This window comes from Moschus berezovskii, chromosome 25 (assembly GCF_049115385.1).
Source record: "Moschus berezovskii isolate FMDL1 chromosome 25, NW_MosBer_1.0, whole genome shotgun sequence".
In the NCBI taxonomy this organism is placed as follows: Eukaryota; Metazoa; Chordata; class Mammalia; order Artiodactyla; family Moschidae; genus Moschus; species Moschus berezovskii.
The window spans coordinates 48408348-48435006 of NC_142484.1; the positions used below are offsets into that span (position 1 = coordinate 48408348).

Consider the following 26659-nt stretch of genomic DNA (forward strand, 5'->3'; position numbering starts at 1 on the left):
TTCTTCCAGCAGACACCACCGGCCAGATAGCATCAAGCTTCTGTCCTGAAGGAGCAGCAGTCGCCCAGGTACCTGTGAACCTGGTCCTACCTTGCCTGGGTCTGTTCCTCTGCCCGTGGCAGGCCCTGTGAAGCCCCGGTTAGCCTGCCCTCAAACCTCCTCAGGTTATGATAAGCCCATAGGCATATGTATGTTTACATGTCAGAAGATGGAATTATTTTTTAAATATTTATGTATTTGTTTGTTTTTAGCTGCATTAGGCCTTGGTTACAGCATGGGGTCTAAGTAGATGTGATGCATGGGCTTAGTAGCCCTGCTGTATGTGAGATGTTTGTTAGTTCCCAGACCAGGGATCAAACTCACATCCTCTGCATTGCAAGATGGACTCTTAACCCCTGGACCACGAGCGAAGTCCCTGGGATTATTTGTTATAATTAGAATTTTCCTCGAATTAGCCCTCTCTAAAATTTATTACTTTTAAATTAACTTTATTTACTGTGGCCTTATTTCTGATGTAATCCACATGATACATACGAAGAGAAATGCAGATTGTAACTGTATCAATAAATTAACTTTATCAATATATTGCATTATAGTATGGCACAGCTGTACTTGTTAAAATGCCACTGAAAAGTATATACTCTGTTAGCTCTCAAATTAGCTTTTAGTTTTAATTTAAAATGATAGCCTCTAGTTTTCAGAATTCTTCCTATTTAAATAACTGAAAATTTTGAGAAAATAATGATCAAGATAGTCAAAGCAAAATTGTAAGTTTTCTTGTTCTCACATTTCAGTCTTTTTAAATGTATTTCACTCTTCTGCAATTGGCAGAGCTTCTCCTTGTGAGGCTGAGCTTCAGGAATTAATGGAACAAATTGACATCATGGTAAACAACAAAAAATTGGATTGGGAAAGGAAGATGCGGGCTCTGGAGACACGATTAGATCTTCGGGATCAAGAGTTGGCAAATGCACAGACGTGTCTGGAACAGAAAGGTCAAGAGGTACTGCATAGCTGTGTTAATAAATTGTTCATTCCTCAGGCTGTTATAAATAGTGCTAGTTCCATCAGAATGTCTTTTTCATTATGTATACTTTGTATAGGCATCCACAATAGCTTGAAACTCCCTGAAATTCTGTCATAATGGGCTAAATGTATGTGTTCTATCACGTAAGTGTCAAGCAGAGCCTAAACCTATAGTAATCTGCCGATGCAGACGGAGTCCAGTCGATGCCATCTAGGAAAGGAACCGTTTGACATGCATGTGAAATACTGTTTTCAAGCAAGGATGTCAGTGCTTTCGCTGCTACAGAAACAGTAGCCATCAGAGCTGTGCCTTTGGAGCAGGCAGACTTCAGGAGCATTTGCCTTTTCTCGTCTGCTAGAAAAGTCTTTCCTAAAAGAAGTGAAAGATAAAGCCTTGATTGGAGGTCAAGAGAGAAGAGAGTTTGGTGAAGGGGGTAAGGCCTGGGCGCCCACACAGCTCAGTGATACAGAATCTGCCTGCCAGTGCAAGAGACACGAGAGACGCAGGTTTGATCCCTGGGTTGGGAGGATCCCCTGGAATAGAAAATGGCAACCCACTCCAGTATTCTTGCCTGGAGAATCCCATGGACAGGGGAGCCTGGTGGGCTACATAGAGTTGCAAAGAGTCAGACCTGACTGAGTGACTGAGCATGTGCACCACTTAGGAGGAGCATCCTGGGCCTGGGGAGGCTGCTTGCGGCCAAGCTGGTGAAGCTAGAGGGACGTCTGAGTGCTCTCGGGCCTGCTGTGGAGTTCAGCAAAGTCATATGCTTCACCTGACGGGGACTTCATGTCTGTGAATTTTCTTTGGGACAAGGCATAAGACAGGTTTACTGATCGTATGCTAATAACTAAAATGTCAACAGTCAACTTGTTCTGCAGCTGTTTTCTACCTCTGCTAGACTCAATGGAACTTAAGTTTTGTCTTGGTTAACTATGTTGTTGGTTGGCCCAGTTAACATAGATATCAGTAGAGGCAGGTCATGAGATTGCACATGCAAGGGACTACTTTCTGACTCTTGGTCCTGTCACAACCCAGATGTGCAAAAAGAAGCCTCACGTGCTATTTAAGCAGGCAAATTCTGTCAGTCAAATCCCTCTGCACTCCTAGACATTTTTTCCTTTTTTCTTTTTCACTCTGCTGGGTCTTCTTTGCTGCTCCTGGGCTTTTTCTAGCTGTGGTGAGCAGGGGCTACTCTTGGTTGCACCGGCTTCTCGTTGCGGTGTCTGCTCCTGTTGCAGGGCACAGCCCCTAGGCCCACGGGCTTCAGTAACTGCAGCATGAGGCTCTGCAGTTGCAGAGCCCGGGGCCTCGAGCATGGGCTCAGTAGTTGTGGCACAGGGGTTTAGTTGCTTTGTAGCACGTGGAACTTTTCCAGACCAGGAGTCCAGCCCTTGTTCCCTGCATTGGCTGGTGGATTCTTACCCACCGCACCACCAGGGAAGTCCTATTTTTCTTTTCAATTTGTTAGTTTTTATTAAAAAAATAAAAAGGCAACAATTATTCCATAACACCACTAAAACAGAGCTCCTGTTGAAGGCAGCAGAGCCTGAAATAAAGGCTGAAATGTGTTGGCAGGGATTCTGCCCCAAGAGTGATGACATAAGTCTCCCAAAAAGACAATGTGAAGTAAATTTTAAATCTTGCTTTAATGTGCCAGTGAGAAGGCTCAACATCCATACCATACTGTCCTAATGTGTACCCAGTGGAATAGCCCCTAACAACATCTGGTCTTTGTGAATTTAATTATTAATGACTATTTTAAGAATCTGGGTGGATCACAATAAACTGTGGAAAATTCTGAAAGAGATGGGAATACCAGACCACCTGACCTGCCTCTTGAGAAACCTGTATGCAGGTCAGGAAGCAACAGTTAGAACTGGACATGGAACAACAGACTGGTTCCAAATAGGAAAAGGAGTACGTCAAGGCTGTGTATTGTCACCTTGCTTATTTAACTTATATGCAGAGTACATCATGAGAAACGCTGGGCTGGATGAAGCACAAGCTGGAATCAAGATTGCCAGGAGAAATATCAACAACCTCAGATATGCAGATGACACCACCCTTATGGCAGAAAGTGAAGAGGAACTAAAAAGCCTCTTGATGAAGTTGAAAGAGGAGAGTGAAAAAGTTGGCTTAAAGCTTAACATTCAGAAAAGTATGGCATCTGGTCCCATCACTTCATGGCAAATAGATCGAGAAGCAGTGTCAGACTTTATTTTTCTGGGCTCCAAAATCACTGCAGATGCTGATTGCAGCCATGAAATTAAAAGATGCTTACTCCTTGGAAGGAAAGTTATGACCAACCTAGATAGCATATTAAAAAGCAGAGATATTACTTTGCCAATAAAGGTCCATCTAGTCAAGGCTGTGGTTTTTCCAGTGGTCATGTATGGATGTGAGATCTGGACAGTGAAGAAAGCTGAGTGCCGAAGAATTGATGCTTTTGAACTGTGGTATTGGAGAAGATTCTTGAGAGTCCCTGGGACTACAAGGAGATCCAACCAGTCCATTCTAAAGGAGATCAGTCCTGGGTGTTCATTGGAAGGACTGATGCTAAAGCTGAAACTGCAATACTTTGGCCACCTCATGAAAAGAGTTGACTCATTGGAAAAGACTCTGATGCTGGGAGGGATTGGGGGCAGGAGGAGAAGGGGACGACAGAGAATGAGATGGCTGGATGGCATCACCGACTCGATGGACATGAGTTTGAGTGAACTCCAGGAGTTGGTGATGGACAGGGAGGCCTGGCATGCTGTGATTCATGGGGTCACAAAGAGTCGGACACGACTGAGCTACTGAACTGAACTGATTCTAAGAAGCACACTACAAATATTTACTCTTGGTTTGGTATAGTGGTTTTATTTGAATTGTACTCCTCTTTTGTACATTTTCTGATTTGTCAGCAAAGTTTAGAAAAATTAAAATTAAATTTTATTGTTAATGCAGATGGGGTTACTTCGACAGAAGTTGGACAGTTTGGAAAAATGTAACTTAGCAATGACTCAAAATTACGAAGGACAGCTACAAACCCTGAAAGTTCAAGTAAGGAAACTTATTACAATTTAGTATCATGTTTTGATACATGTTTTGACCTATAAAATTGTGTTAATTTTGCTAAAATTAATTATTTTAATATAGGCAAAAGTTGTTGTATTTTAAGTGCAGGTTGTATGTTCGGCCCTGTCTTTCATTGTTTTCCGAGTATTGTTTTCGTCTGTTGTATTAGATTGTAAGCTCTCTATCCCTCTGATAACACAGTGCTAGACTAATGGTTTTCTATTAATCACTTTCACTTTTCACTTTCACACATTGGAGAAGGAAATGGCAACCCACTCCAGTGTTCTTGCCTGGAGAATCCCAGGGATGGCGAAGCCTGGTGGGCTGCCGTCTATGGGGTCACACAGAGTTGGACACGACTGAGGCGACTTAGCAGCAGCAGCTGATTATATTATGATAATTAGCTATGTGAAAAACAACAACAAAATATCATATTAGTCACTGCTTCCTAATAGGGGTGTCCTTTCTTCTGTGGCAGTTTAAAATATGGAGGTCAGGAAGATCCCGTGCAGTAGGAAAGGGCAACCCACTCCAGTATTCTTGCCTGAAGAATTCCATGGAGAGAGAAGCCTGGCAGGATACACAGTCCATGGGCTGTAAAGAGTTGAACATGACTGAGCGACTTTCACTATTATAAAATAGATCGTTGAAAGAACAAAACTGATCTTTATTGGTTTGTTACGCATAGGTGTTTCATAAATGAGAGGGCTTCTGCTTATATGGTGGGAGGGATTTCTTTATGATTTATCCCTATGTCATACTCCCTACTGTGCTGGCAAACAAAAAGTCTCTTTCTTCACACAGATGACACGCAGGGCAATAAGCATCTGAGCATCTCAGGTCTACTAGGTACTAACTACATCCTTGCTTCACTTAGTAAATTAATCAATGGGGAAAATGGTTTGATTATGAATTTTACTTTATAACCAACTCTTATTGAAGTGCAGGGATTTCACAAATGGTAATGTGGTTAGCGGAGAGTCGGACACGACTGAGCGACTGAACTGAACTGAACTGAACTGAATGTGGTTAAGGGAGCCCAAAGTAGTTAAAGCTCCTCCTAACATACCTTATTTAAGGAAGTGATCAGCCATTACAATAGGACTATGAAGCATTTGATGCACTTAACGGATATGATCTTACAAGACTAGCTCTTAAGTCTATCTAGATATTTTGCCTTCAATTTAAATAGCTGCTGCTAGATGGTAACTTGAATTATGAAACTATATATGCTTATTTTCTTAGCTAAGATTCGAAGCATTTAACACTTAAGTCAAACAACCTTGTTTTTTCTATTAATATAAAGATGAAGCTCTAATATAGCAACATAAATATTTAATCACTATAATAATTCAGTGTAAACAAAGAGAACATGATCTAGAATAAGTCTGAAAAAAACACAGAGATCTAGATACAAGTTAAGTACCATCTCTAAATTACATTTAACTAGTTCAGTCACGGAGAAGGCAATGGCAACCCACTCCAGTACTCTTGCCTGGAAAATCCCATGGGCGGAGGAGCCTGGTGGGGTGCAGTCCATGGGGTCGCGAAGAGTCAGACATGACTGAGCGACTTCATTTTCACTTTTCACTTTCATGCATTGGAGAAGGAAATGGCAACCCACTCCAGCTTTCTTGCCTGGAGAATCCCAGGGACAGGGGAGCCTGGTGGGCTTCCGTCTATGGGGTCGCACAGAGTCGTACACGACTAAAGCGACTTAGCAGCAGTAGCAGCAGCAGTTCAGTCACCAAATCTTTAATTTCTGTTTTGTTTTGTTTTTTTTCCATGTCTATTGTTTAAAAGTTTTGGGCTTGTTTACTGAGACTGTCATTTACTATGTGAAATAAGTAAGGGTCATTTACTATATGAACCCTTACCATCTGATGCTTTGCAGCTCTGTTTTATCACTTGGCTGCCAGCTAGCCAACAGCTCTATTTACAGCAGTTTTCACAAAAATGTGTTGTGTACACCAACACTGAGGGCTCAGGAAGCGCTGTTCACTCCTGGACATTTATTGCTGGGCATTTGCGGTACACAGGAGCATGTTACAGGCTGGGAGAAGCCCTGCTCTACAAACATCCATCTAGCCTTTTTAATCCACCACTTTTCAAACGTATTTGACCACGGAACCCTTTTGTTTTTTAAACTAAAGCCAGCAAACGCTGTTGCACAGCTACAGTGTAAACACCATAAAGAGATGTTTGGCAGAACACACTTTGCAAACACGACACCGTTGTTGGGCGAACAGCCAGCAGCTTCCAGTGCAGTTTTCTACATTTCTTTTCTTCTCTGGCTAAAAGGAAGGGAGAGAGGGAGGGAAAGCAGAAGAGAAGGAAGAGAAGAGAAGGAAGAGGAAAGAAGGGTAAAAGAAAAAAGTACTGTGTGTTTGCCTCAGTTTGCATAATAGCTAGTAATATGTCATTTTTTCTAACCAGAAAATGATACCTTGTGACAATCGTGCTTTTGTTGCTGCTAGTTTACTGCTTCCTTCTTTGATATTCTTCTTTTATTTATTCTCTTCACAACCTTATTTTCCTAAAATACTTTAAGGATACGTTTTACCACATTCTGCCTTAAAAAAACTCTGACAAAACTTTCTTTCGAAATTGCTTCCTTTTTTAAAATGGTGTGTTTTCTTTTCCTTATAAAATTATAAGACTATAATTTATATATGTATATATTATATGCATTTGAGATTTATTCTTCTGGAAAGGTGGAGTTAATGTACTTTCCCCTATTCCTCCTGCTAAATGCAACTAGAAATCCTAGACATTATTTATAAAACAACATAAGACTGAGAAGTGGAGAGGAAAGACAGACCAGCTAGGATCTTGGGACCCAAGGCAAAACATGGTGTTGAGTTCCTGGAGTTTGTTTCTGCCTCTCATATCATAGACTGGATAACAGAGACTCCAGCAGGCCTGACTCTCCAGTGGGCACAAACCAACCAAAAGAGGAAGAAAGCCTCTTCCTTGCAACTGAAAGACCCAAAGAAAGACAGCCTACCAAGATTAAAGGCTTTTTGATAATAACTGCTTGACTCTAGCCGAAGGGCGCAGAAAAAGACTACAGCTGCAAACCCACTTCACCAGCAGAGACCGAGTAGATAGCCCCAGCTCCGCCCTCGCCTTCTGTAATGAGGTGGTCCAGGCCACAGCCTCAGGGGAGTCGGAGCAGACAGTGGAAACGCAGTCCGTGGTGTCAGGGCCACCGTAGCAGAACCTGGGCTTCTCTGCACCTCTGCTGGTGGCGTGGCACCCTTCTCTCTGCAGTGGTGTCAGGGGAAGCCTAACGAGGGTCTGGACATTCACTGCGTCTGTGGTAACAGGGCTCCTTCCCTCACCACAGTACCACTGAAGGCCGTGCGAGAAGCAGGCACGCAGCATCTGTGCCCCTTTGGTCAACGCAGTGCCAGTGAAAGATGTGCAGATCCTGAGCTCCCACTCCCACTCAGCAGTAACGAGTAACACCGACCTCCTCCCGGTTACCAGCTTAGGCCAAGTTAAGACCTGGACTTTCACTACCACAAGGCAGTAATGAGGCGCCGTTCCATGTTTCCCTGCTGGAACATTGTCAGAAGAGGACTGCTAAAACACAGGATTTCTATGAACTCTGGAGTCACATCACAATACCCCAGAATGGTTTCAATTTTTAAAAAATCACTCATCGTAGCAAAAACAAGGAAGATCTCAACTTGAATGAGAAAAGTCAATTAAGAGCCACCAACACTGAGTTGATACAGATGTTAGAATTATCTGACAAGGAGTTTAAAGCAGCTGCTATAAAAATGCTTCAATGACCCATTATAAACATGCTTGAAACAAATTAAATTAGAATGTTTTAGCAAAGAAAACTATAAAGAACAAGCAGCTAGAAATTGTATAACTTATAAATACAATAACCAAACTAAAAAATTCAATAGATGGATTCAAAAGCAGAATAGAGAGGACAGAAGACACACAATGAGTGAACTTGAACATAGCACGATAGAAATTACCCAATCTGAACAGCATATTAAAAAACAACAAAGACAATCTCGACAGCATATTGAAAAGCAGAAACAGTACTTTACCAGCAAAGGTCCGTCTAGTCAAGGCTATGGTTTTTTCAGTGCTCATGTATGGATGTGAAATTTGGACTACAAAGAATGCTGAGTGCTGAAGAATTGATGCTTTTGAACTGTGGTGTTGGAGAAGACTCTTGTGAGTCCCTTGGACTGCAAGGAGATCCAACCAGTCCATCCTAAAGGAAATTCCCTGAATATTCATTGGAAGGGATAATTCCCTGGTGGCTCAGGGGTTAATGCGTCTGCCCCCAGTGCGGGAGACCCGGGTTCGATCCCTGGGTCGGGAAGATCCTCTGGAGAAGGAAATGGTAACCCACTCCAGTATTCTTGCCTGGAGAATCCCATGGATGGAGAAGACTGGTAGGCTACAGTCCACGGGGTCGCAAAGAGTCGGACACAACTGAGCGACTGAACAGAACAGAACAGATTCATTGGAAGGACTGATACTGCAGCTGAAGCTCCAATACTTTGACCACCTGATGCAAAGAGCTGATTCATTGGAGAAGACGCTGATGCTGGGGAGGATTAAGGGCGAGAGGAGAAGGGGTCAACAGAGGATGAGATGGTTGGATGACATCACTGACTCAATGGACATGAGTTTGAACAAACTCAACGAGATAGTGAAGGACAGGGAAGCCTGGTGTGCTGCAGTTCATGGAGTCGCAGAGTCGGATATGACTTAGCAACTGGGCAACAACAAAGAGGTTTTGTTATCAATAGATCTACCCTAGAAGAATAGCTAAAGGAATTTCTCCTTGGTAAAAAGGAAATGATAACAAAAATTGGAAAAGTGATAGCATGGATAAATGCAGTAGATTTTACTTCTCTTGAGTTTTCTAAATTTTTTACAACTGAAGCAAAAATTATAATAATAGTTAAAGTGGTTCTTAATGTATACTGAGAAAATAATTAAGATAATAATGTCAGAAATGGATCATGGCAAAAAGAACTAAGATTCTAAACTTCACTTGAACTGGTAAAATGTCAACACCAGTAGACTATAATAAACTCTATATGTATAATATTATACCTAGAGCAATAACTAAAAAAGCTAAACAAATAAATACATTTAAAAGTACTATAGATACATCAAAATGACATTCTAAAAAATGTTCAAAGAACCCAGAGGAAGATAGGAAAGCTAAAACAGATAAACCAAAAACTAGGCAACAAGCATGAAACAAAGTCAGTCTTAAACGCTAATATAACAATAATTACATTAAATGAAAATGGTCTAAATATACTAGTTAAAAGAGATTTGCAGAGTAAATAAAAAATATATGACTCATCTGTATGCTTTGTTGCAGAAAGTCACTTCAAATATAACTACTTATGTATGTTGAAAGTAAAAAAATAGAAAAAATGTACCCTGCAAAGACTAATCTAAAGAAAGCAGAAGTGGTACAAAAATAATTCAGTGGAAAAGGAATAGTCTTTTCAACAAAACAAGACAATTGGATATCCACACGAAAAAAAGCTAGACTGGACCCTTACCTAAACCATAGACAAAAAATAACACAAAATGAATCAAAGACCTAAATGTAAAAACTAGATCTGAAAAACTCTTAGAAGAAAACATAGGAGTAAATCCTGATGGTTTTGGATTAGGAACAGTTTCTTAGATTTGGTACTAAAAGTGCAAGAAAAATTAGATAAATGATTTCATCAAAATGTTAACAACCATTGTGCTTCAAAACACACCAAAAAAAACTACAACAACAACAAAAAGCTCACAAAGTGGGAGAAAACATTTGAAAATCACATATTTAATAAGGTACTCATATCCAGAATTAAAAAAAACTCTGAGTAGTCAATAGTAAAAAGACAAATGACCAAATTTTAAAATGGGCATAGATATAAATAGGCATTTCTCCAAAGGAGATATATAAATGGCCAAATAAGCATGTGAAAAAGTGCCCAATGTCATAAGTCGTTCAGTTCAGTTCAGTCGCTCAGTCGTGTCCGACTCTTTGCGACCCCGTGAATCACAGCACGCCAGGCCTCCCTGTCCATCACCAACTCCCGGAGTTCACTCAAACTCATGTCCATCGAGTCAGTGATGCCATCCAGCCATCTCATCCTCTGTTGTACCCTTCTCCTCCCACCCCCAATCCCTCCCAGCATCAGACTCTTTTCCAGTGAGTCAACTCGTCGCATGAGGTGGCCAAAGTATTGGAGTTTCAGCTTTAGCATCAGTCCTTCCAATGAACACCCAGGATTGATCTCCTTTAGAATGGACTGGTTGGATCTTCTCGCAGTCCAAGGGACTCTCAAGAGTCTTCTCCAGCACCACAGTTCAAAAGCATCAATTCTTCGGCGATCAGCTTTCTTCACAGTCCAACTCTCACATCCATACATGACCACACGAAAAACCATAGCCTTGGCTAGATGGACCTTTGTTGGCAAAGTAATATCTCTGCTTTTTAATATGCTATCTAGGTTGGTCATAACTTTCCTTTCAAGGAGTAAGCTTCTTTTAATTTCATGACTGCAATCAGCATCTGCACTGATTTTGGAGCCCCCCCAAAAAAAGTCTGTCACTGTTTCCACTGTTTTCCCATCTATTTCCCATGAAGTGATGGGACCAGATGCCATGATCTTTGTTTTCTGAATGTTGAGCTTCAAGCCAACCTTTTCACTCTCCTCTTTCAACTTCATCAAGAAGCTTTTTAGTTCCTCTTCACTTTCTGCCATAAGGGTGGTGTCATCTGCATATCTGAGGTTATTGATATTTCTCCCAGCAATCTTGGTTCCAGCTTGTGCTTCTTCAAGCCCAGCATTCCTCATGATGTACTCTGCATATAAGTTAAATAAGCAGGGTGACTATACACAACCTTGACGTACTCCTTTTCCTATTTGGAACCAGTCTGTTGTTCCATGTCCAGTTCTAACTGTTGCTTCCTGACCTGCATACAGGTTTCTCAAGAGGCAGGTCAGGTGGTCTGGTATTCCCATCTCTTTCAGAATTTTCCACAGTTTATTGTGATCCACACAGTCAAAGGCTTTGGCATAGTCAATAAAGCAGTAATAGATGTTTTTCTGGCACTCTCTTGCTTTTTCCATGATCCAGTGGATGTTGGCAATTTGATCTCTGGTGCCTCTGCCTTTTCTAAATCCAGCTCGAACATCTGGAAGTTCATGGTTCACATATTGCTGAAGCCTGGCTTGGAAAATTTTGAGCATGACTTTACTAGCGTGTGAGATGAGTGCAATTGTGTGGTAGTTTGAGCATTCTTTGGCATTGCCTTTCTTTGGGATTGGAATGAAAACTGACCTTTTCCAGTCCTGTGGCCACTGCTGAGTTTTCCCAATTTGCTGACATATTGAGTGCAGCACTTTCACAGCATCATCTTTCAGGATTTGAAATAGCTCAACTGGAATTCCATCACCTCCACTAGCTTTGTTCGTAGTGATGCTTTCTAAGGCCCACTTGACTTCACATTCCAAGATGTCTGGCTCTAGATGAGTGATCACACCATTGTGATTATCTTGTTCGTGAAGATCTTTTTTGTACAGTTCTTCTGTGTATTCTTGCCACCTCTTCTTAATATCTTCTGCTTCTATTAGGTCCATACCATTTCTGTCCTTTATTGAGCCCATCTTTGCATGAAATGTTCCCTTGGTATCTCTAATTTTCTTGAAGAGATCTCTTGTCTTTCCTATTCTGTTGTTTTCCTCTATTTCTTTGCATTGATCGCTGAGGAAGGCTTTCTTATCTCTCCTTGCTATTCTTTGGAACTCTGCATTCAAATAGGAATATCTTTCCTTTTCACCTTTGCTTTTCGCTTCTCTTCTTTTCACAGCTATTTGTAAGGCCTCCGCAGACAGCCATTTTGCTTCTTTGCATTTCTTTTTCATGGAGATGGTCTTGATCCCTGTCTCTTGTGCAATGTCACGAACCTCCGTCCATAGTTCATCAGGCACTCTATCTATTAGATCTAGGGAAATGCAAATCAAAACCATAATGAGATGTCCCTTCACACCTGCTAATTCCTATAATCAAATGATAGATAAAAGCAAGCATTGCTAAGGATATGGAGAAATTGGGGCCCTATACATTATCACTGAAAAGGGGAAAATGGTACAGCCACTTTGGAAAACTGTTTGGCAGTTCATTAAAAAGGTAAACTTACAGTTTCTACATTTCAGTTCCCAGTTTCAGCTATTCTACTCCTAGGTGTATATAACCAAGAGAAATAAAAACCTACATCCACACAAAATCTCCTCCACAAATGTTCATAGCAGCATTTCGCCATAATATTGAAAAAGTGGAAACAATCCACATGTCCATGAATTGATGAATGAATAAGCAAAACATGGTATATCCATGCAATGAAGTATTATTCAGCCATTGAAAGGAATGAAATATTGACCCAAGCTACAACGTGGATGAACCTTAAAAGCATTATACTGAGTGAAAGAAACCAGACACGGAAGACTGCTTATTGTATGATTCCATTAATATGAAATGATCAGAATAGGTAAATTCTGATTAGAATTAGAGATTCGAATTCTGATTAGAAACAGAAATTTGTTGTTGCTAGGGCCTGGAGGAAGGAGGAAACGTGTAGTCACTGTTAATACAGTTTCTTTTGGAGATGATGAAAGTGTTTTGAAATTAGATAGTGTGATGGTTACCCAACTGAATATCCTAAAAACCAGTGGAGTAATACTCTAAATTTTGTGGCAGGTGCATTATATCTCAATTGTAAAAACTATGTGAGAAAGAAAAAGGAAGCAGAAATGACTACATTACTGTCAGATATAAAATAGACACAGTTGTTCATAGCTTTCTTTGTAATAGTAAAAAACTGGAAACAACCAAAAATATCTCAATATGTGAATGGTTAAACAAACTGTGGTTACATCTGTACCATGGTTTAATACTGAGCAATAAAAAGGAGTGAACTATTGATACATTGATCACATATTGTACTGATATAAATTTCCTGAGTTTGATACTGTACAAAATTCAATAAGATGTAAATATTGGGGGAAACTCGGAGAAGGAAATGGCAAGCCACTCCAGTTCTCTTGCCTAGAAAATCCCATTGATGGAGGAGCCTGGTAGGCTGCAGTCCGTGGGGTCGCTAAGGGTCGGACACGACTGAGCGACTTCACTTTCACTTTTCACTTTCACACATTGGAGAAGGAAATGGCAACCCACTCCAGTGTTCTTGCCTGGAGAATCCCAGGGACGGGGGAGCCTGGTGGGCTTCCGTCTGTGGGGTCACACAGAGTCGGACACGACTGAAGTGACTTAGCAGCAGCAGCATTGGGGGAAACTGGGTGGAGAGAACCCAGAATCTCTCTGTAATATCTTTGCAGCTTCTTGTGAATCTGTAATTATTTCAAAAGAAAAAGAAAAACAAATTTTGTAAACAGTTTAGAAATTTCCTAACAGATGTTGATAGACCATGCTGCTTTTAATCTATTATTTGAAGGTAGAACAAGAAAAAAAAAATTACAGTCTAAGTTATAACAAGAATTACAGATAAGAGAAAGATTATATCAAACTTTATATTTCTGTCTGTCTGATAGTCACTCAGTCGTGCCCGACTCTTTGCGACCCCATGGACTGCAGCCCACCAGGCTCCTCTGTCCATGGGATTCTCCAGGCAAGAATACTGGAGTGGGTTGCCATTTCCTTCTCCAAAACTTTATATTTAATTTTATTTAAACTTACATCGACATAAGTGTGTTTGTATTTTTTCTGTTAAGTCCTCCATTTCCTTAAAAGAAGTGTAAGTTGGTCATTTTATAGATTGAGTTATTGAAATTAAAATTGTCAACACAAGATGGCACTAAATAAAAGTAAGAAAAAAAAACTTGGTTGTTTTAAATTGTGAGCTTTTCTATATACGGTTGAGATAAAACTGAACAAAACATTTTATCAAGTGAATTGTTGTTAAACTGTGCAGTAAATGAAATTCCAGATTTACTTGAAAGCTGAATTGTGTTCAGCTTCAACAATTTAGTTTTAATAACTGGTTCTATATTCACTACTTGGAACATTTAGGCTTTACTGCATTTCCTAATCATGACCTAAATTTTGAAAGAGGTATGCATGAGAACTATCATGAAATCAATTTAAAAATAACCAGTAGTAAAATGTTAGCATTCTCTATTATTTACAGTTTTCCAAACTAACTAATAGCTTTGAAAAACTGAGATTACACCAGATGAAACAAAGTAAATTTCGACGAAAAGAAGTACCACACCTCAAAGAAGAAATGCCGTTTGAACTGAACAGTTTGAACCAGAAATTAGAGGTAAGCTGTATTGTCTTAGTTTATCCCTGTGTGTATTAAGATTGGTTTTTGTTGTTGTTGAGGGCTATTTGTCTCCAGAATGCACAGTGGCGTGTCCCGTTGTGGTAACAAAGCACCATTAGAAACCTGCTTCCCATTGAAGACAGTTTCTTAGTGCACCTTCCTTCAGGCACTTAGTGAATTAAAACATCACTTTGATTTATCCATCTTTTGTACATATCAGCACTTTGGAGAGCAAAAAAATGTTCAAAGAAACTGCAGATGTTGAGTGAAATTGAAGGACATCCCTGGGGTCAGTTAAAGTGAGTGTCTAATAAATCTTTTAATGGCTATTTAACTGTTAGGTACTTAAGTCCCGATGAAGCCTCATAGCAATTTTCAGAACAGAGCTTGAAGTTTCAGGATCTTTAAAGAGGTAGTTTCACTCCAATATAGTGACCCTGGGTCACCCAGAACTCCTAAAATCTCAGTCCCTAAAAAGGTTAACCATGTCATAGAAACACTTATTTCAATCCCCTTAACTTTCCAACCTTGGAAAAAATAAATAAGCTATTTTTCTTCTCTGTGCCCTTGTGCATTCCTGCTACTGGCCACGTAACAGCAGATAGAGTCTACTGTGAGTTCCTTTTCTAACATTAGCTAAATTCCCACTGTGGCTCAATTATTGTTTTCTAATTGACCTCCAGTTGACCCCATCATGTTCTCTCACTCAGGTTTTTTTCCCCCACCATTCTCACGGCCTAAACAATGGTTTCTGCCCACAGCCAGCCAATGATTTCAGTTTCTTCTGCTTTGTTCATAGTTAATGGCTCCCTATGTCCCTGATCAGAGAAGGCAATGGCAACCCACTCCAGTACTCTTGCCTGGAAAATCCCATGGATGGAGGAGCCTGGTAGGCTGCAGTCCATGGGGTCGCGAAGAGTCGGACACGACTGAGCGACTTCATTTTTATTTTTCACTTTCATGCACTGAGAAGGAAATGGCAATCCACTCCAGTGTTCTTGCCTGGAGAATCCCAGGGATGGCAAAGTGGTGGGCTGCCGTCTATGGGGTTGCACAGAGTCAGACATGACTGAAGCAACTTAGCAACAACAACAACAACAAATGTCCCTGATAGCTCAGCTGGAAAAGAATCTGCTTGCAGTGCAGGAGACACCAGTTCAGTTCCTGGGTCAGGAAGATCCACTGGAGAAGGGATAGGCTACCCACTCCAGTATTCTTTGGCTCCCTGGTGGCTCAGATGGTAAAGAATCAACCTGCAATGCAGGAGACTTGGGTTCAGTCCCTGGGTTGGGAAGATCCCCTGGAGAAGGGAAAAGCGACCCACTTCAGTATTCAGGCCTGGAGAATTCCATGGGTTCGCAGAGTCAGACACGACTGAGCGACTTTGACTTCACTCACTGTGCGTCCCAATCACCCAGGTAGAAACCTCTTAGGAATCTTTGATCTGTTCCTTTCTTACTCCTCCTACAGCCCAGATTTGCCTCTTTTCTGTGTCTAATGCCTCTTATATCTGTCTTCCTCCTGTCATTGTCCTGTTTTATACTTCATCTTTGTCATCTAACTCTTCAGTTAACAGCCCTTCTCAAAATTTTCCTCCAAAATATTTTTCAGTGCAGGAAAAAAAACCTGGAACCACAGCCCTAAAACCAGCCTATTGCAAGAATTTTGCTGGAAGTGTTTAGTTTTAGTTTTTAAATTCCTGTAAATTTTACATTGTACTACGTAAGGAACATACATTTTAAAAATATAAAATTACTACCACTAAGTAAGGATGACCCTCTAGGAAAATGCACTGTGTATAACTTCCTGCCTCTTGCAGTGATGTAACTAGACTGATTTTTAGAATATTCTGGTCTCGCAGAAAATGCCCAAAGATTGTATTATACATGGGCTTTCGCTGAAAATGCAGTTAAATCACTGACTCATTTGATTGACTTCTCATGGGGATTAGTGGGAGAACTACATTCATAAAATGGTTCAAACAAAGAAAAAGCCTTAAATTAGTATCAAGTACTTTGTGCACATTTTACATTTAGAGATCTAAATACGTAAAATGTACCTCTGAAATTATAGTGGAAATTAGTAGCAAATATGTGATATATTTGTATTTATACAAAATTTTTAAGCATAATATGTAAATACAGTCTCATCTATATCATAAAGGAAACACTTCATGTACCTGTTTTTGTTTAGAGGCAGCTGAAAAATTAATGTGTAGGAGATGGATTGTTCCAGTTTTAGCCTACATCTAAGCATGTTTTTCCTTTGGGACAAACATTTAATACACTGATACAGTGATTGAACAGTGGGAAACAGCATGCGCCAGTGAAAAAACGTGACAGTTTACAGCTTAAAATAGGGCCTGATTGTCTCCCTTATTTGCCCCGTGACCTTTGGACAAGCTGGTGACCTCACGGAGATTACATTTTTCACCAATAAATGGGGGCTAAGATTATCTTATAAGTGACATTGTGGTTATGGAAGAGGAAAATACGTGTGTGCATGTGTGTTTCGATGCTCTCTGAAGCATCTGGGGTAGAAACACATGAGGTCTGAAAGTTGCCTTAAAATACTCCAGTGAAAAAGGTAGAGATGAGATACAGATGCACTGATTTGACAGGAGTTAAACTGGGTGAAGGGTACATGGGAGTTTGCTTTACTCTCTGCTTTTGTATAAGTACAAAAATTTTCATAACAAAAAGTTAAAACTATCTTACAAATGAAGGTTCATAGAGTCCCTGACCTATAGTAATCACTAAAGAAATGTTCATTCTACCTCTTAAGATTTAGTTCAGTTCAGTCACTCAGTCGTGTCCAACGCTTTGCGACCCCATGAATCACAGCACGCCGGGCCTCCCTGTCCATCACCAACTCCCGGAGTTCACTCAAACTCATGTCCGAGTCGGTGATGCCATCCAGCCATCTCATTCTCTGTCGTCCCCTTCTCCTCCCGCCCCCATTCCCTCCCAGCATCAGAGTCTTTTCCAGTGAGTCAACTCTTCACATGAGGTGGCCAAAGTATTGGAGTTTCAGCTTTAGCATCAGTCCTTCCAATGAACACCCAGGATTGATCTCCTTTAGAATGGACTGGTTACTAGATGGATTAAAATATATATTTAACAACATAACTTCTGCTGTAAACTGATTTTAATGCCTCTGATCCACTCTCAACCTTAAAGACCCAGAAAAGGTTTCTAGCCACGGAGAACTCAATCTGGAGGGTTAGACAAGTGTAGAGGCGCGCCAGAGCTGGACCCTGGGCTGACATCTCCAGTGTCTACAAAATTTTCACAGTCTCTTTCTCAGTCTCGGCGTGACCCCAAAACTACTGGATAGTGTGTGCTTGAAACCAATACATCTAAGACCAAGAAAGCCAGGACTGCTATAAGTACCAGCTGACATGTTCATGACACACATTTTAGCCTTGCTTGGCCTCATTCTTGGCCTCATTTCTACCTGTTGTAGAATTTGTAAGGGAGAGACTGATGTTCCTGCCTTCTCCTGTAGCATGCTAGGAAATGTGTATTTTCAAGATTGAGGTTGTTGGGTGTATATATTAGTATTATTGCATTTATTAGTATTATTGCACAGTTCATATCATATCATCACAAGATATGAACTGTGCAAGTCAACCTTAGCCACATTTTGACTTCTGACTCCAAAAACTCCTTCCTAAATTAAATATTTTTTATAATCCACCTTGTATTCATTTGAAATGTTAACCTTTTTTTAATTAGAGCCTAGTTTTGTAAATTTGTCACTATTTCTGAAGACCCTGTTTTCATATACCTTATTTAAAACTGTCAAATGTCAGAATCAAAGTCAGTTACTTTAAATGAACTGTCTCCATGTATCTTAATAAATATAGTCTACTTATCAGGGTATTATTATACATTTAAAACAGGGTCTATCTATATTTCTCCAACTTTATTGCTGCTGCTGCTGCCAAGTCGCTTCAGTCGTGTCCGACTCTGTGCGACCCCATAGACGGCAGCCGACTAGGCTCCGCCATCCCTGGGATTCTCCAGGCAAGAACACTGGCGTGGGTTGCCATTTCCTTCTCCAATGTGTGAAAGTGAAAAGTGAAAGTGAAGTCGCTCAGTCGTGTCTGACTAGGAGCGACCCCATGGACTGCAGCCCACCAGGCTTCTCTGTCCATGCGATTTTCTAGGCAAGAGTACTGGAGTGGCTTGCCATTGCCTTCTCCGCCAACTTTATTACCACCACTCAATTTCAGGTCACTTTTAATTACTACAAAAGCCTACTAATTTAGTAGTGAAGTCTTCCCTCACTGATTATTTGGCAGCTTGTGGATTTATAAAATGAAGATTTCCCCCCAAATTCTTTAAAATCATTACTCTGTAGAAAATGTGAAATACCATATTCTCATTTTAAACAAGATATAGCTTTCATTCTCTAGTCTATTTATTTTCCTGCATAGCCAATCCAGTCATTTCACCCGTCTTTGAAACACCACCAATCTCTCCAAATAGTTCAAATGAACTATTTTCCAATTTGATGTGTTATTGGAGATGGCTGAGATAACTGTGGCGTCATCTGTATGACTTACGTGGCACTGTTATTGCACTAATACTGTAAAATCGTTTGTTTACATGTGCATTTCCCTACTTTGTTATGTGCATGTGTGCTCAGTCATGTCTGACTCTGTGTAGCCCTCCCGGCTCCTCTGTCCATGGGATTATCCAGGCAAGACTACTGGAGTAGGTTGCCAGCACCCTCCTCCAGGGAATCTTCCTGACCCAGGGATCAAACCCGCATCTCCGGGGTCCCCTGCATTAGCAGGCAGATTCTTTACCACTGAGCCACCTGGGAAGCCCTCAGTCCTTTTTTTTTTTTTCCTTTCAAAAATTTGTTTCTTTTAAACATGTATTATTTTTAAATCCTCCTCTTTCCACGGTACCTGCTGGACACTAGACACTTAATACTACTGAAATGATGACAGGAAAAATCAATATGTTCCTGCCATGTATCTACATTCAGTAATATCTCACATGGACTCAGTAGCTATAGTGTTTGTTTCCAGCCGTGTTATTTTCTTTGCAAAATTTAGTGAGAAATGTTTACATTTCTGGAAATACTAATACTGTGCTTTTCTTTGTACATTCAAGAAATGTAAGTGGTGCCTGGCACCTTGTCATGTACTGTGAACAATACAAAAGTAATGAAATCTGTAGTACTTAGTCTTAAGTTGCTTATAGCTTGGGCAGAAAGAGAAGATACAATGGCCAACCTGAGGCAAAGTGGAAGTTGCTTAGTCGTGTCTGACTCTGCAACCCCGTGGACTATACAGTCCATGGAATTCTCCAGACAAGAATCCTGGAGTGGGTAGCCTTTCCCTTCTCCAGGGGAATCTTCCCAACCCAGGGACTGAACCCACATCTCCCACAATGCAGGCAGATTTGTTACCAGCTGAGCCACCAAGGAAGCCCGAAGCTGTGAAGTTTTCTTCAGGGTCCCCAAAGCCACATCCTTTTGTCTTGTAAATCTGTGAACTGATAATCGTTCTCCATGAAGACACAACTTGAGCAAAAGTGTGAAGAACTGAGTGTCGCTTCTTTCCCAGCTCAGCCCAATTGGTTCCACATAAAAGGTCCGTCTAGTCAAGGCTATGGTTTTTCCCGTGGTCATGTATGGATGTGAGAGTTGGACTGTGAAGAAAGCTGATCGCCGAAGAATTGATGCTTTTGAACTGTGGTGCTGGAGAAGACTCTTGAGAGTCCCTTGGACTGCAAGGAGATCCAACCAGTCCATTCTAGAGGAGATCAATCCTGGGTGTTCATTGGAAGGACTGATGCTAAAGCTGAAACTGCAATACTTTGGCCACCTCATGAGACGAGTTGACTCACTGGAAAAGAGTCTGATGCTGGGAGGGATTGGGGGTGGGAGGAGACGGGGACGACAGAGAATGAGATGGCTGGATGGCATCACCGACTCGATGGACATGAGTTTGAGTGAACTCCAGAAGTTGGTGATGGACAGGGAGGCCTGGCGTGCTGTGATTCATGAGGTCGCAAAGAGTCGGACACGACTGAGCGACTGAACTGAACTGAACTGATGCTTAAAATTCTCCAAACCAGGCTTCAGCAATACGTGAACCGTGAGTTTCCATATGTTGGCTGGTTTTAGAAAAGGCAGAGGAACCAGAGATCAAATTGCCAACATCCGCTGGATCATTGGAAAAGCAAGAGAGTGCCAGAAAAACATCTATTTCTGCTTTATTGACTATGCCAAAACCTTTGATTGTGCGGATCACAATAAACTGTGGAAAATTCTGAAAGAGATGGGAATACCAGACCACCTGACCTGCCTCTTGAGAAATCTGTATGCAGGTCAGGAAGCAACAGTTAGAACTGGACATGGAACAACAGACTGGTTCCAAATAGGAAAAGGAGTACATCAAGGCTGTATATTGTCACCCTGTTTATTTAACTTATATGCAGAGTACATCATGCGAAACGCTGGACTGAAGGAACACAAGCTGGAACCAAGATTGCTGGGAGAAATATCAATAACCTCAGATATGCAGATGATACTACCCTTATGGCAGAAAGTGAGGAAGAACTAAAGTGCCTGTTGATGAAAGTGAAAGAGGAGAGTAAAAAAGTTGACTTAAAGCTCAACATTCAGAAAAGTAAGATCATGGCATCTGGTCCCATCACTTCATGGCAAATAGATGGGAAAGTGAAAGTGAAGTCGCTCAGTCATGTCCGACTCTTTGCGACCCCGTGGACTATAGCCCACCAGACTCCTCCGTACATGGGATTCTCCAGGCAAGAATACTGGAGTGGGTTGCCATTTCCTTCTCCAAAATAGATGGGGAAACAGTGGAAACAGTGGCTGACTTTATTTTGGGGGGCTCCAAAATCACTGCGGTTGCTGACTGCAGCCATGAAATTAAAAGATGTTTACTCCTTGGAAGGAAAGTTATGACCAACCTAGACAGCATATTGAAAAGCAGAGACATTACTTTGCCAACAAAGGTCCGTCTAATCAGGGCTATGGTTTTTCCAGTAGTCATATATCGATGTGAGATTTGGATGGTGAAGAAAGCTGAGCGCAGAAGAACTGATGCTTTTGAACTGTGGTGTTGGAGAAGACTCTTGAGAGTCCCTTGGACTGCAAGGAGATCCAGCCAGTCGATCCCAAAGGAGATCAGTCCTGGGTGTTCATTGGAAGGACTGATGCTAAAGCTGAAACTCCAATACTTTGGCCACCTGATGCGAAGAGCTGACTCATTGGAAAAGACCCTGATGCTGGGAAAGATTGAGGGCAGGAGGAGAAGGGGATGACAGAGGATGAGATGGTTGGATGGCATCACCGGCTCAATGGACATGGGTTTGGGTGGACTCCGGGAGTTGGTGACGGACAGGGAGGCCTGGCGTGCCACGGTTCATGGGGTCGCAAAGAGTCGGACACGACTGAGCAACTGAACTGAACTGAAGGTAGGCCTGAGAAGGCGGCTCTGTTCTTGAGAACGGAATGCTCTTGGCTTCTCCTGAAAGCCACAGGGGACAAAGTCACTAAATTAGCCCAATCCACTCCTCACAAACAAGGTAGCAGGTTTGGTGACTGAGTATAAAGAAGGGAAAAAAAACTTCTGGTGTCAGCTTAGGAAATAAAAAGGAAGTACTGGTTGATGCAAAGAATTGTTTGAAACTCCATTATTCGTATCTGTTACAAGAATAACATTCTTAACAAAATCCTTATTTTAAAAAAAAAATGCAGATTAAGTTCCATACTTTTTCCCCAGAACAAAGGTGCAAATGAAAGGTCTTATTTATTGTGCTTTAAAATGAATCATTTTTTTAGCTTCTATTTCTCTCTCTATTAAAGGAATTTAGAGCAAAGTCAAGAGAATGGGACAAACAAGAGATACTGTATCAGACTCATCTGGTTTCTTTAGATGCTCAACAAAAAATATTATCTGAGAAGTGTAATCAATTTCAGGTACATTTTCTAATACTATCTAATACTAAATTAGAATAAATTAGAGGTTAAACACTACTACTCTCTTTACCATTTAGCATGTAATCTTTCTACAGATAGAAATGCCAAGCAAAGAAAATAACCATAGTAGGTCTAACACTCGGTAGAGTTACAGGTGCATGGAATATCATTAATGACTTTATTTGTCCCAGAAGGTGGTGCTATTAAAAGTCTCCATTGTTATTATGTCATTAAATAGCATGCTTTTGCATGCCTATGGGCAAGTCATTGACGTTGAAGAAGGCTTGGTCCTTGCCCCCTAGAACTTTACATTCTAGACACAGAGATAATACAGGTACAGGTCGACAGATAATTAATGACAAGTGAATGGAAAGGATTCAAATCCTTTTAGAGGTCACAGGAATAAGAAAAATTTGAACTGAGATAGTCAGGTGGAACAAGGCGTGGACCTTGAAGAAGGGAGGCATTTTGAGACAGGAGATAATATATTCGGGGTAGTGGAAATAACAAGAGCAAAGTCACTGAAGCAAGAGAGCAGAAGGCGAGTTCGCGGCATGGCGGGTGGGCTGGCAGGGTGGAGGGCGCGTGGGAGGCGGCGGGCGGCGGCGGCGGCGGGGGCGGCGGCGGCGGCGGGGGCGGCGGCGGTGCCTGGGGCTGCTGCGGGTGGTAAAAGCCGGAAGCTTGCCCTCGGGAGTTGGAAGGTTTATTCCTGCCCGTAAGACGCCGTTTTGTTTTTTTCCTATGTACTTCTTTTTCATTCTTTCTTTAAGTTACTTGAATATGTTACACGTGTTCCCTGAATTCAACAGCACAAAATAATCTGATAATCTGATAAAATTGGTACCCTCATCCTCCATTCTTCTCCATTTAATACAAACACTGTAAACAACTGTAAACTTCACATAATTTTTCTTTCGTTTGTACACATATGAAAATCTGTGGATGGAAATTAAATGTTTCTTTTTTCAATTTTGCGTTTTAATCTATGGATAGCGTTTTGAATCACTGCTTAATTATATTTCAGAGTACTTAGTGTATATATGTGTGTGTGTGTATATATATCATATACACCGTAGTATACAGTAGATATATCATAATTCTTTCAAACATTTCTTTATTAATGAACACTCAGGTTGTTCCCAGTTTTCTGCTGTTACACAGTAGTGTAACAAGTGTCCTTGTATAAACATCTTTAAATATCAATACTCTCATTTTGTTAAATAAAAATCTTAGAAATGTTTGTTGAGCCAAAGGGTATGTTCATTCAAATTTCTAATAAATATTAGCAGATTGTTTTATTTAAAAAATTATAGCAATTTACAATTCATGAACAGTCAGAGACTACTCCTGTCTTGCCAACATGAAATATCAGTCTTTTGATTTTTACCAACTTGAGAAACTGATAGTAGTTGGCTTAATTTGCTTTATGTTTCCCTGGCTGCTTGTAAGGTTGATCGTCTCTTCATGTATTTCTTAGCCTTTTTCATTTCCTGATCTGGGAATTGCCTGTGCACAAACTTTGCCCACTTTTCTTTTGTGCTATTTGTCTTTTTCTTGTGATGTATAGAAGTTTTTGTACTTTGGGAATTAGACGTGTTATATGTGTTGACAACTTTTTTCTACAATCCAGAGTTGTTTATTTTATTTTTGGTCATAGAGACATTTTCAACTTTTTTCCTCTTTTTCATATCTTCTGTATTTTATTTTTTGCTGAATAAGAATTTCCTACCCAAAGCCCTCTACCCTATTCTGCATCTTTGCAGATTATAGAAATATGACTTCTCTTTTTGCCATCTGAAATTGAGGTTTTAGAATAAATACAAGGCTGAATTATGAAGGACAGAGCTTCATTATCTAATAATATATTTAAAGATTTTTTCCTAATTTTTTCTGTCACTCTTGAACTTAATATATAAGCTTAGATGTTCCCCACTTCACTGACACAGGTTTCAAATTTCTCAGAAACAGGCACAAAGTTACCAAACTCAGCTAAACGGTAAGAAACAGGGCATGGAGGACAGCAGCCCTGGGATTCCGCGGTTGGTATGCGAACCGGATTCCACTTGTGAAACCAGTGAAAGAGATGAATTCATTATTGAAAAATTAAAATCGGCTGTGAGTGAAATAGCATTAAGCAGGAATAAGTTACAAGATGAAAATCAGAAGCTCTTACAAGAACTGAAAATGTACCAAAGACAATGCCAGGTAAAGATTTATTTATTTTTCAACTGATACTGCCCTTGAGTTATACAAATGGTGACTCAACAGGTATATGGATTAGGAAGCTAATTTTTTTATTACACATGCAAATTCAGTTCACATTTCTTCTTAATAAGTAATTCTTCCTTGATGAGTGAATTTAGTGATCCTGTGCGTACTGTCCCCCGTTAGGTGCTCTTGGGATCTTCAGCAATGCAGTAGTAATTAGCGGCAGCAGGTCTCTCACAGACCTCTGTTCCATGGCTCTTTAGCCTCTCCACACCCTCTGAACCCACTGTTCATTCTCTGACCCTGTGCCTCTGACTCTCAGGAAACCATTAAGGGTTAGACCCTCTAATCACCTCGGTGAAAGGCATGCGGATCACTCCCTGTGATTTATCACTGTTAGGTTTATCATAATGGTTTACCAGAGTTTTATTTTTTTTTTAGGTGACTCCATATTAATAGATATGATCGATGGTTTTTCCAAGGATTAATTTTTTAACTCAAACATCTTTCTTTCTGTCTCTCTCTTGAAACCACAAAGAAGGTTATGTAGCATTCGTTAAAATTGGTCATCACCAACTTCTTGCCCAGATATGTACTTCATATTCATGGCTGTCCCAGTCACTTGAGATGTTCAATGGTTTTGTCTCCCATTCTCCGTCAGACCTCCCGCCTGCAAACCTTCAGCCTCTTTCTACCGATTCCTCTGTGTCAGCCCATTCCTGAATCCCACTCTCTTTCCCCCCAGGTGGAGATCAGGGCTCCAGGTCACCGCCTGAGCGCTTCTCTAAGATACTCCGCCAGGCTCTGCTTCCAGGGCCATTTCTCAGTGTTGGGTCAGCTGCCTCCCTCCTCCTGCCGCGCTGTCTGTGAGATGACACATGGGCCTCTTCTTTGCCCTTCTTTCTCTACATCCATCTTCTGTGTCCCCCGTCCCCAGGCTGGCATGGAGTCAGAACACGGACTCCCAGCTTCTCCTGCCCTGCAGCATTTCTCAGAGAAGCTCTCCACCCCAAACTCCAGCTCCATTGGAGGAGGGGGTGTTATTCTAATGCACGAGAGGAAGCAGATGTAAACAAAGAAGTCAGGCTAAACCGCAAATACTAAATGCTGAGGAACTCATCCAGTTTCTAGAAACAGAAAAGACTTTTCTGGCTTTTCTAGAAGGTGAATGAGACGAGCACCTCCTCTTCTGCTCTAGGGCTCCTCTGGTGTTCAACTCACCATCAGCCCCACAGTGCTGGCAGAGCTGGGTTTGTGGTTCATGCTGCTCTCATGGGCTTCCCTTCCCCTCGGGGCCTGCTTCCCCTTCATCTCCCGGTTAGGAGCCACCGGTCACGCCTCTGGCCCTGCATTAAAGGCAGCTTATGCTTACATCTTTGTAGCTGTCTTTGTACTGGTTGGATCCTGCACCAGGGTCACAGTCAGTAAATGAAATTGATTTTCTGGGTATTACCTGAATATTCTCCCTTTATTTCAGGTTATCCTGCTCAGACTGAGGACTTCTCTTTGTCCCTTCTGGAGGTCTTTTTGGCTCTGGTCCCTAGGAATCTGTTTTCTGCTCTGACCTATTTGTTCTGTTTTCGTTGGTTTGCCTGAAACATATTTCTTCCGTGGCTCTAGTTATGAAGCTTGGTTCTCACTTTTGGTGAGATCCTGATTGTTCAAGAACATTAATTCCTTTTAATCTCCCCCAAAAGAGTTCTGTTTGGACTTATTACAGCCCAAGAATGTTGTCTTTAATAGACAGGGGTTCAGCTTTTGGTTCTTGGCTCACATGTGGAATAGAAATCTCTATTCTTGCCCAGATTTCTAGGAAGAGGTTCTGTTCCCCTTTCATGGCAGCGTGACTGACCTTCTCTGTAATGCTTTCCTTCATCAACCCCACTTTTCTCCTTCTCAGAACTTCATCTTTTATATTTTTCCAAAAAGTACACTGGAGAATCTTGTTAAAAGAAAGAAGGCTACAAATGGAGGAAGTGTGTGCATTGAGAAGCATTAATAAATTAACGTTCCCGGCCCAGATCACAACCCCTGCTGTCTGTATGAGCACC

At 41.1% G+C, this 26659-nt stretch overlaps 1 protein-coding gene across 2 annotated transcripts in view; it reads left to right on the top strand.

Annotated features, from left to right (window-relative positions):
* The first annotated feature begins 836 nt into the window (after positions 1 to 836).
* The window catches only part of DEUP1 (deuterosome assembly protein 1), a 112276-nt gene continuing 86453 nt past the window's right edge, over positions 837 to 26659 (top strand). For both annotated transcript variants that reach the window (XM_055416192.2, XM_055416191.2), the window contains exons 1-5: positions 837 to 1003; positions 3980 to 4075; positions 14295 to 14429; positions 22287 to 22400; positions 24363 to 24605. In XM_055416192.2, the coding sequence (XP_055272167.2) occupies positions 866 to 1003; positions 3980 to 4075; positions 14295 to 14429; positions 22287 to 22400; positions 24363 to 24605 (726 nt within the window). In that variant the 5' untranslated portion in view covers positions 837 to 865. The remainder of the gene's footprint in view (positions 1004 to 3979; positions 4076 to 14294; positions 14430 to 22286; positions 22401 to 24362; positions 24606 to 26659) is intronic.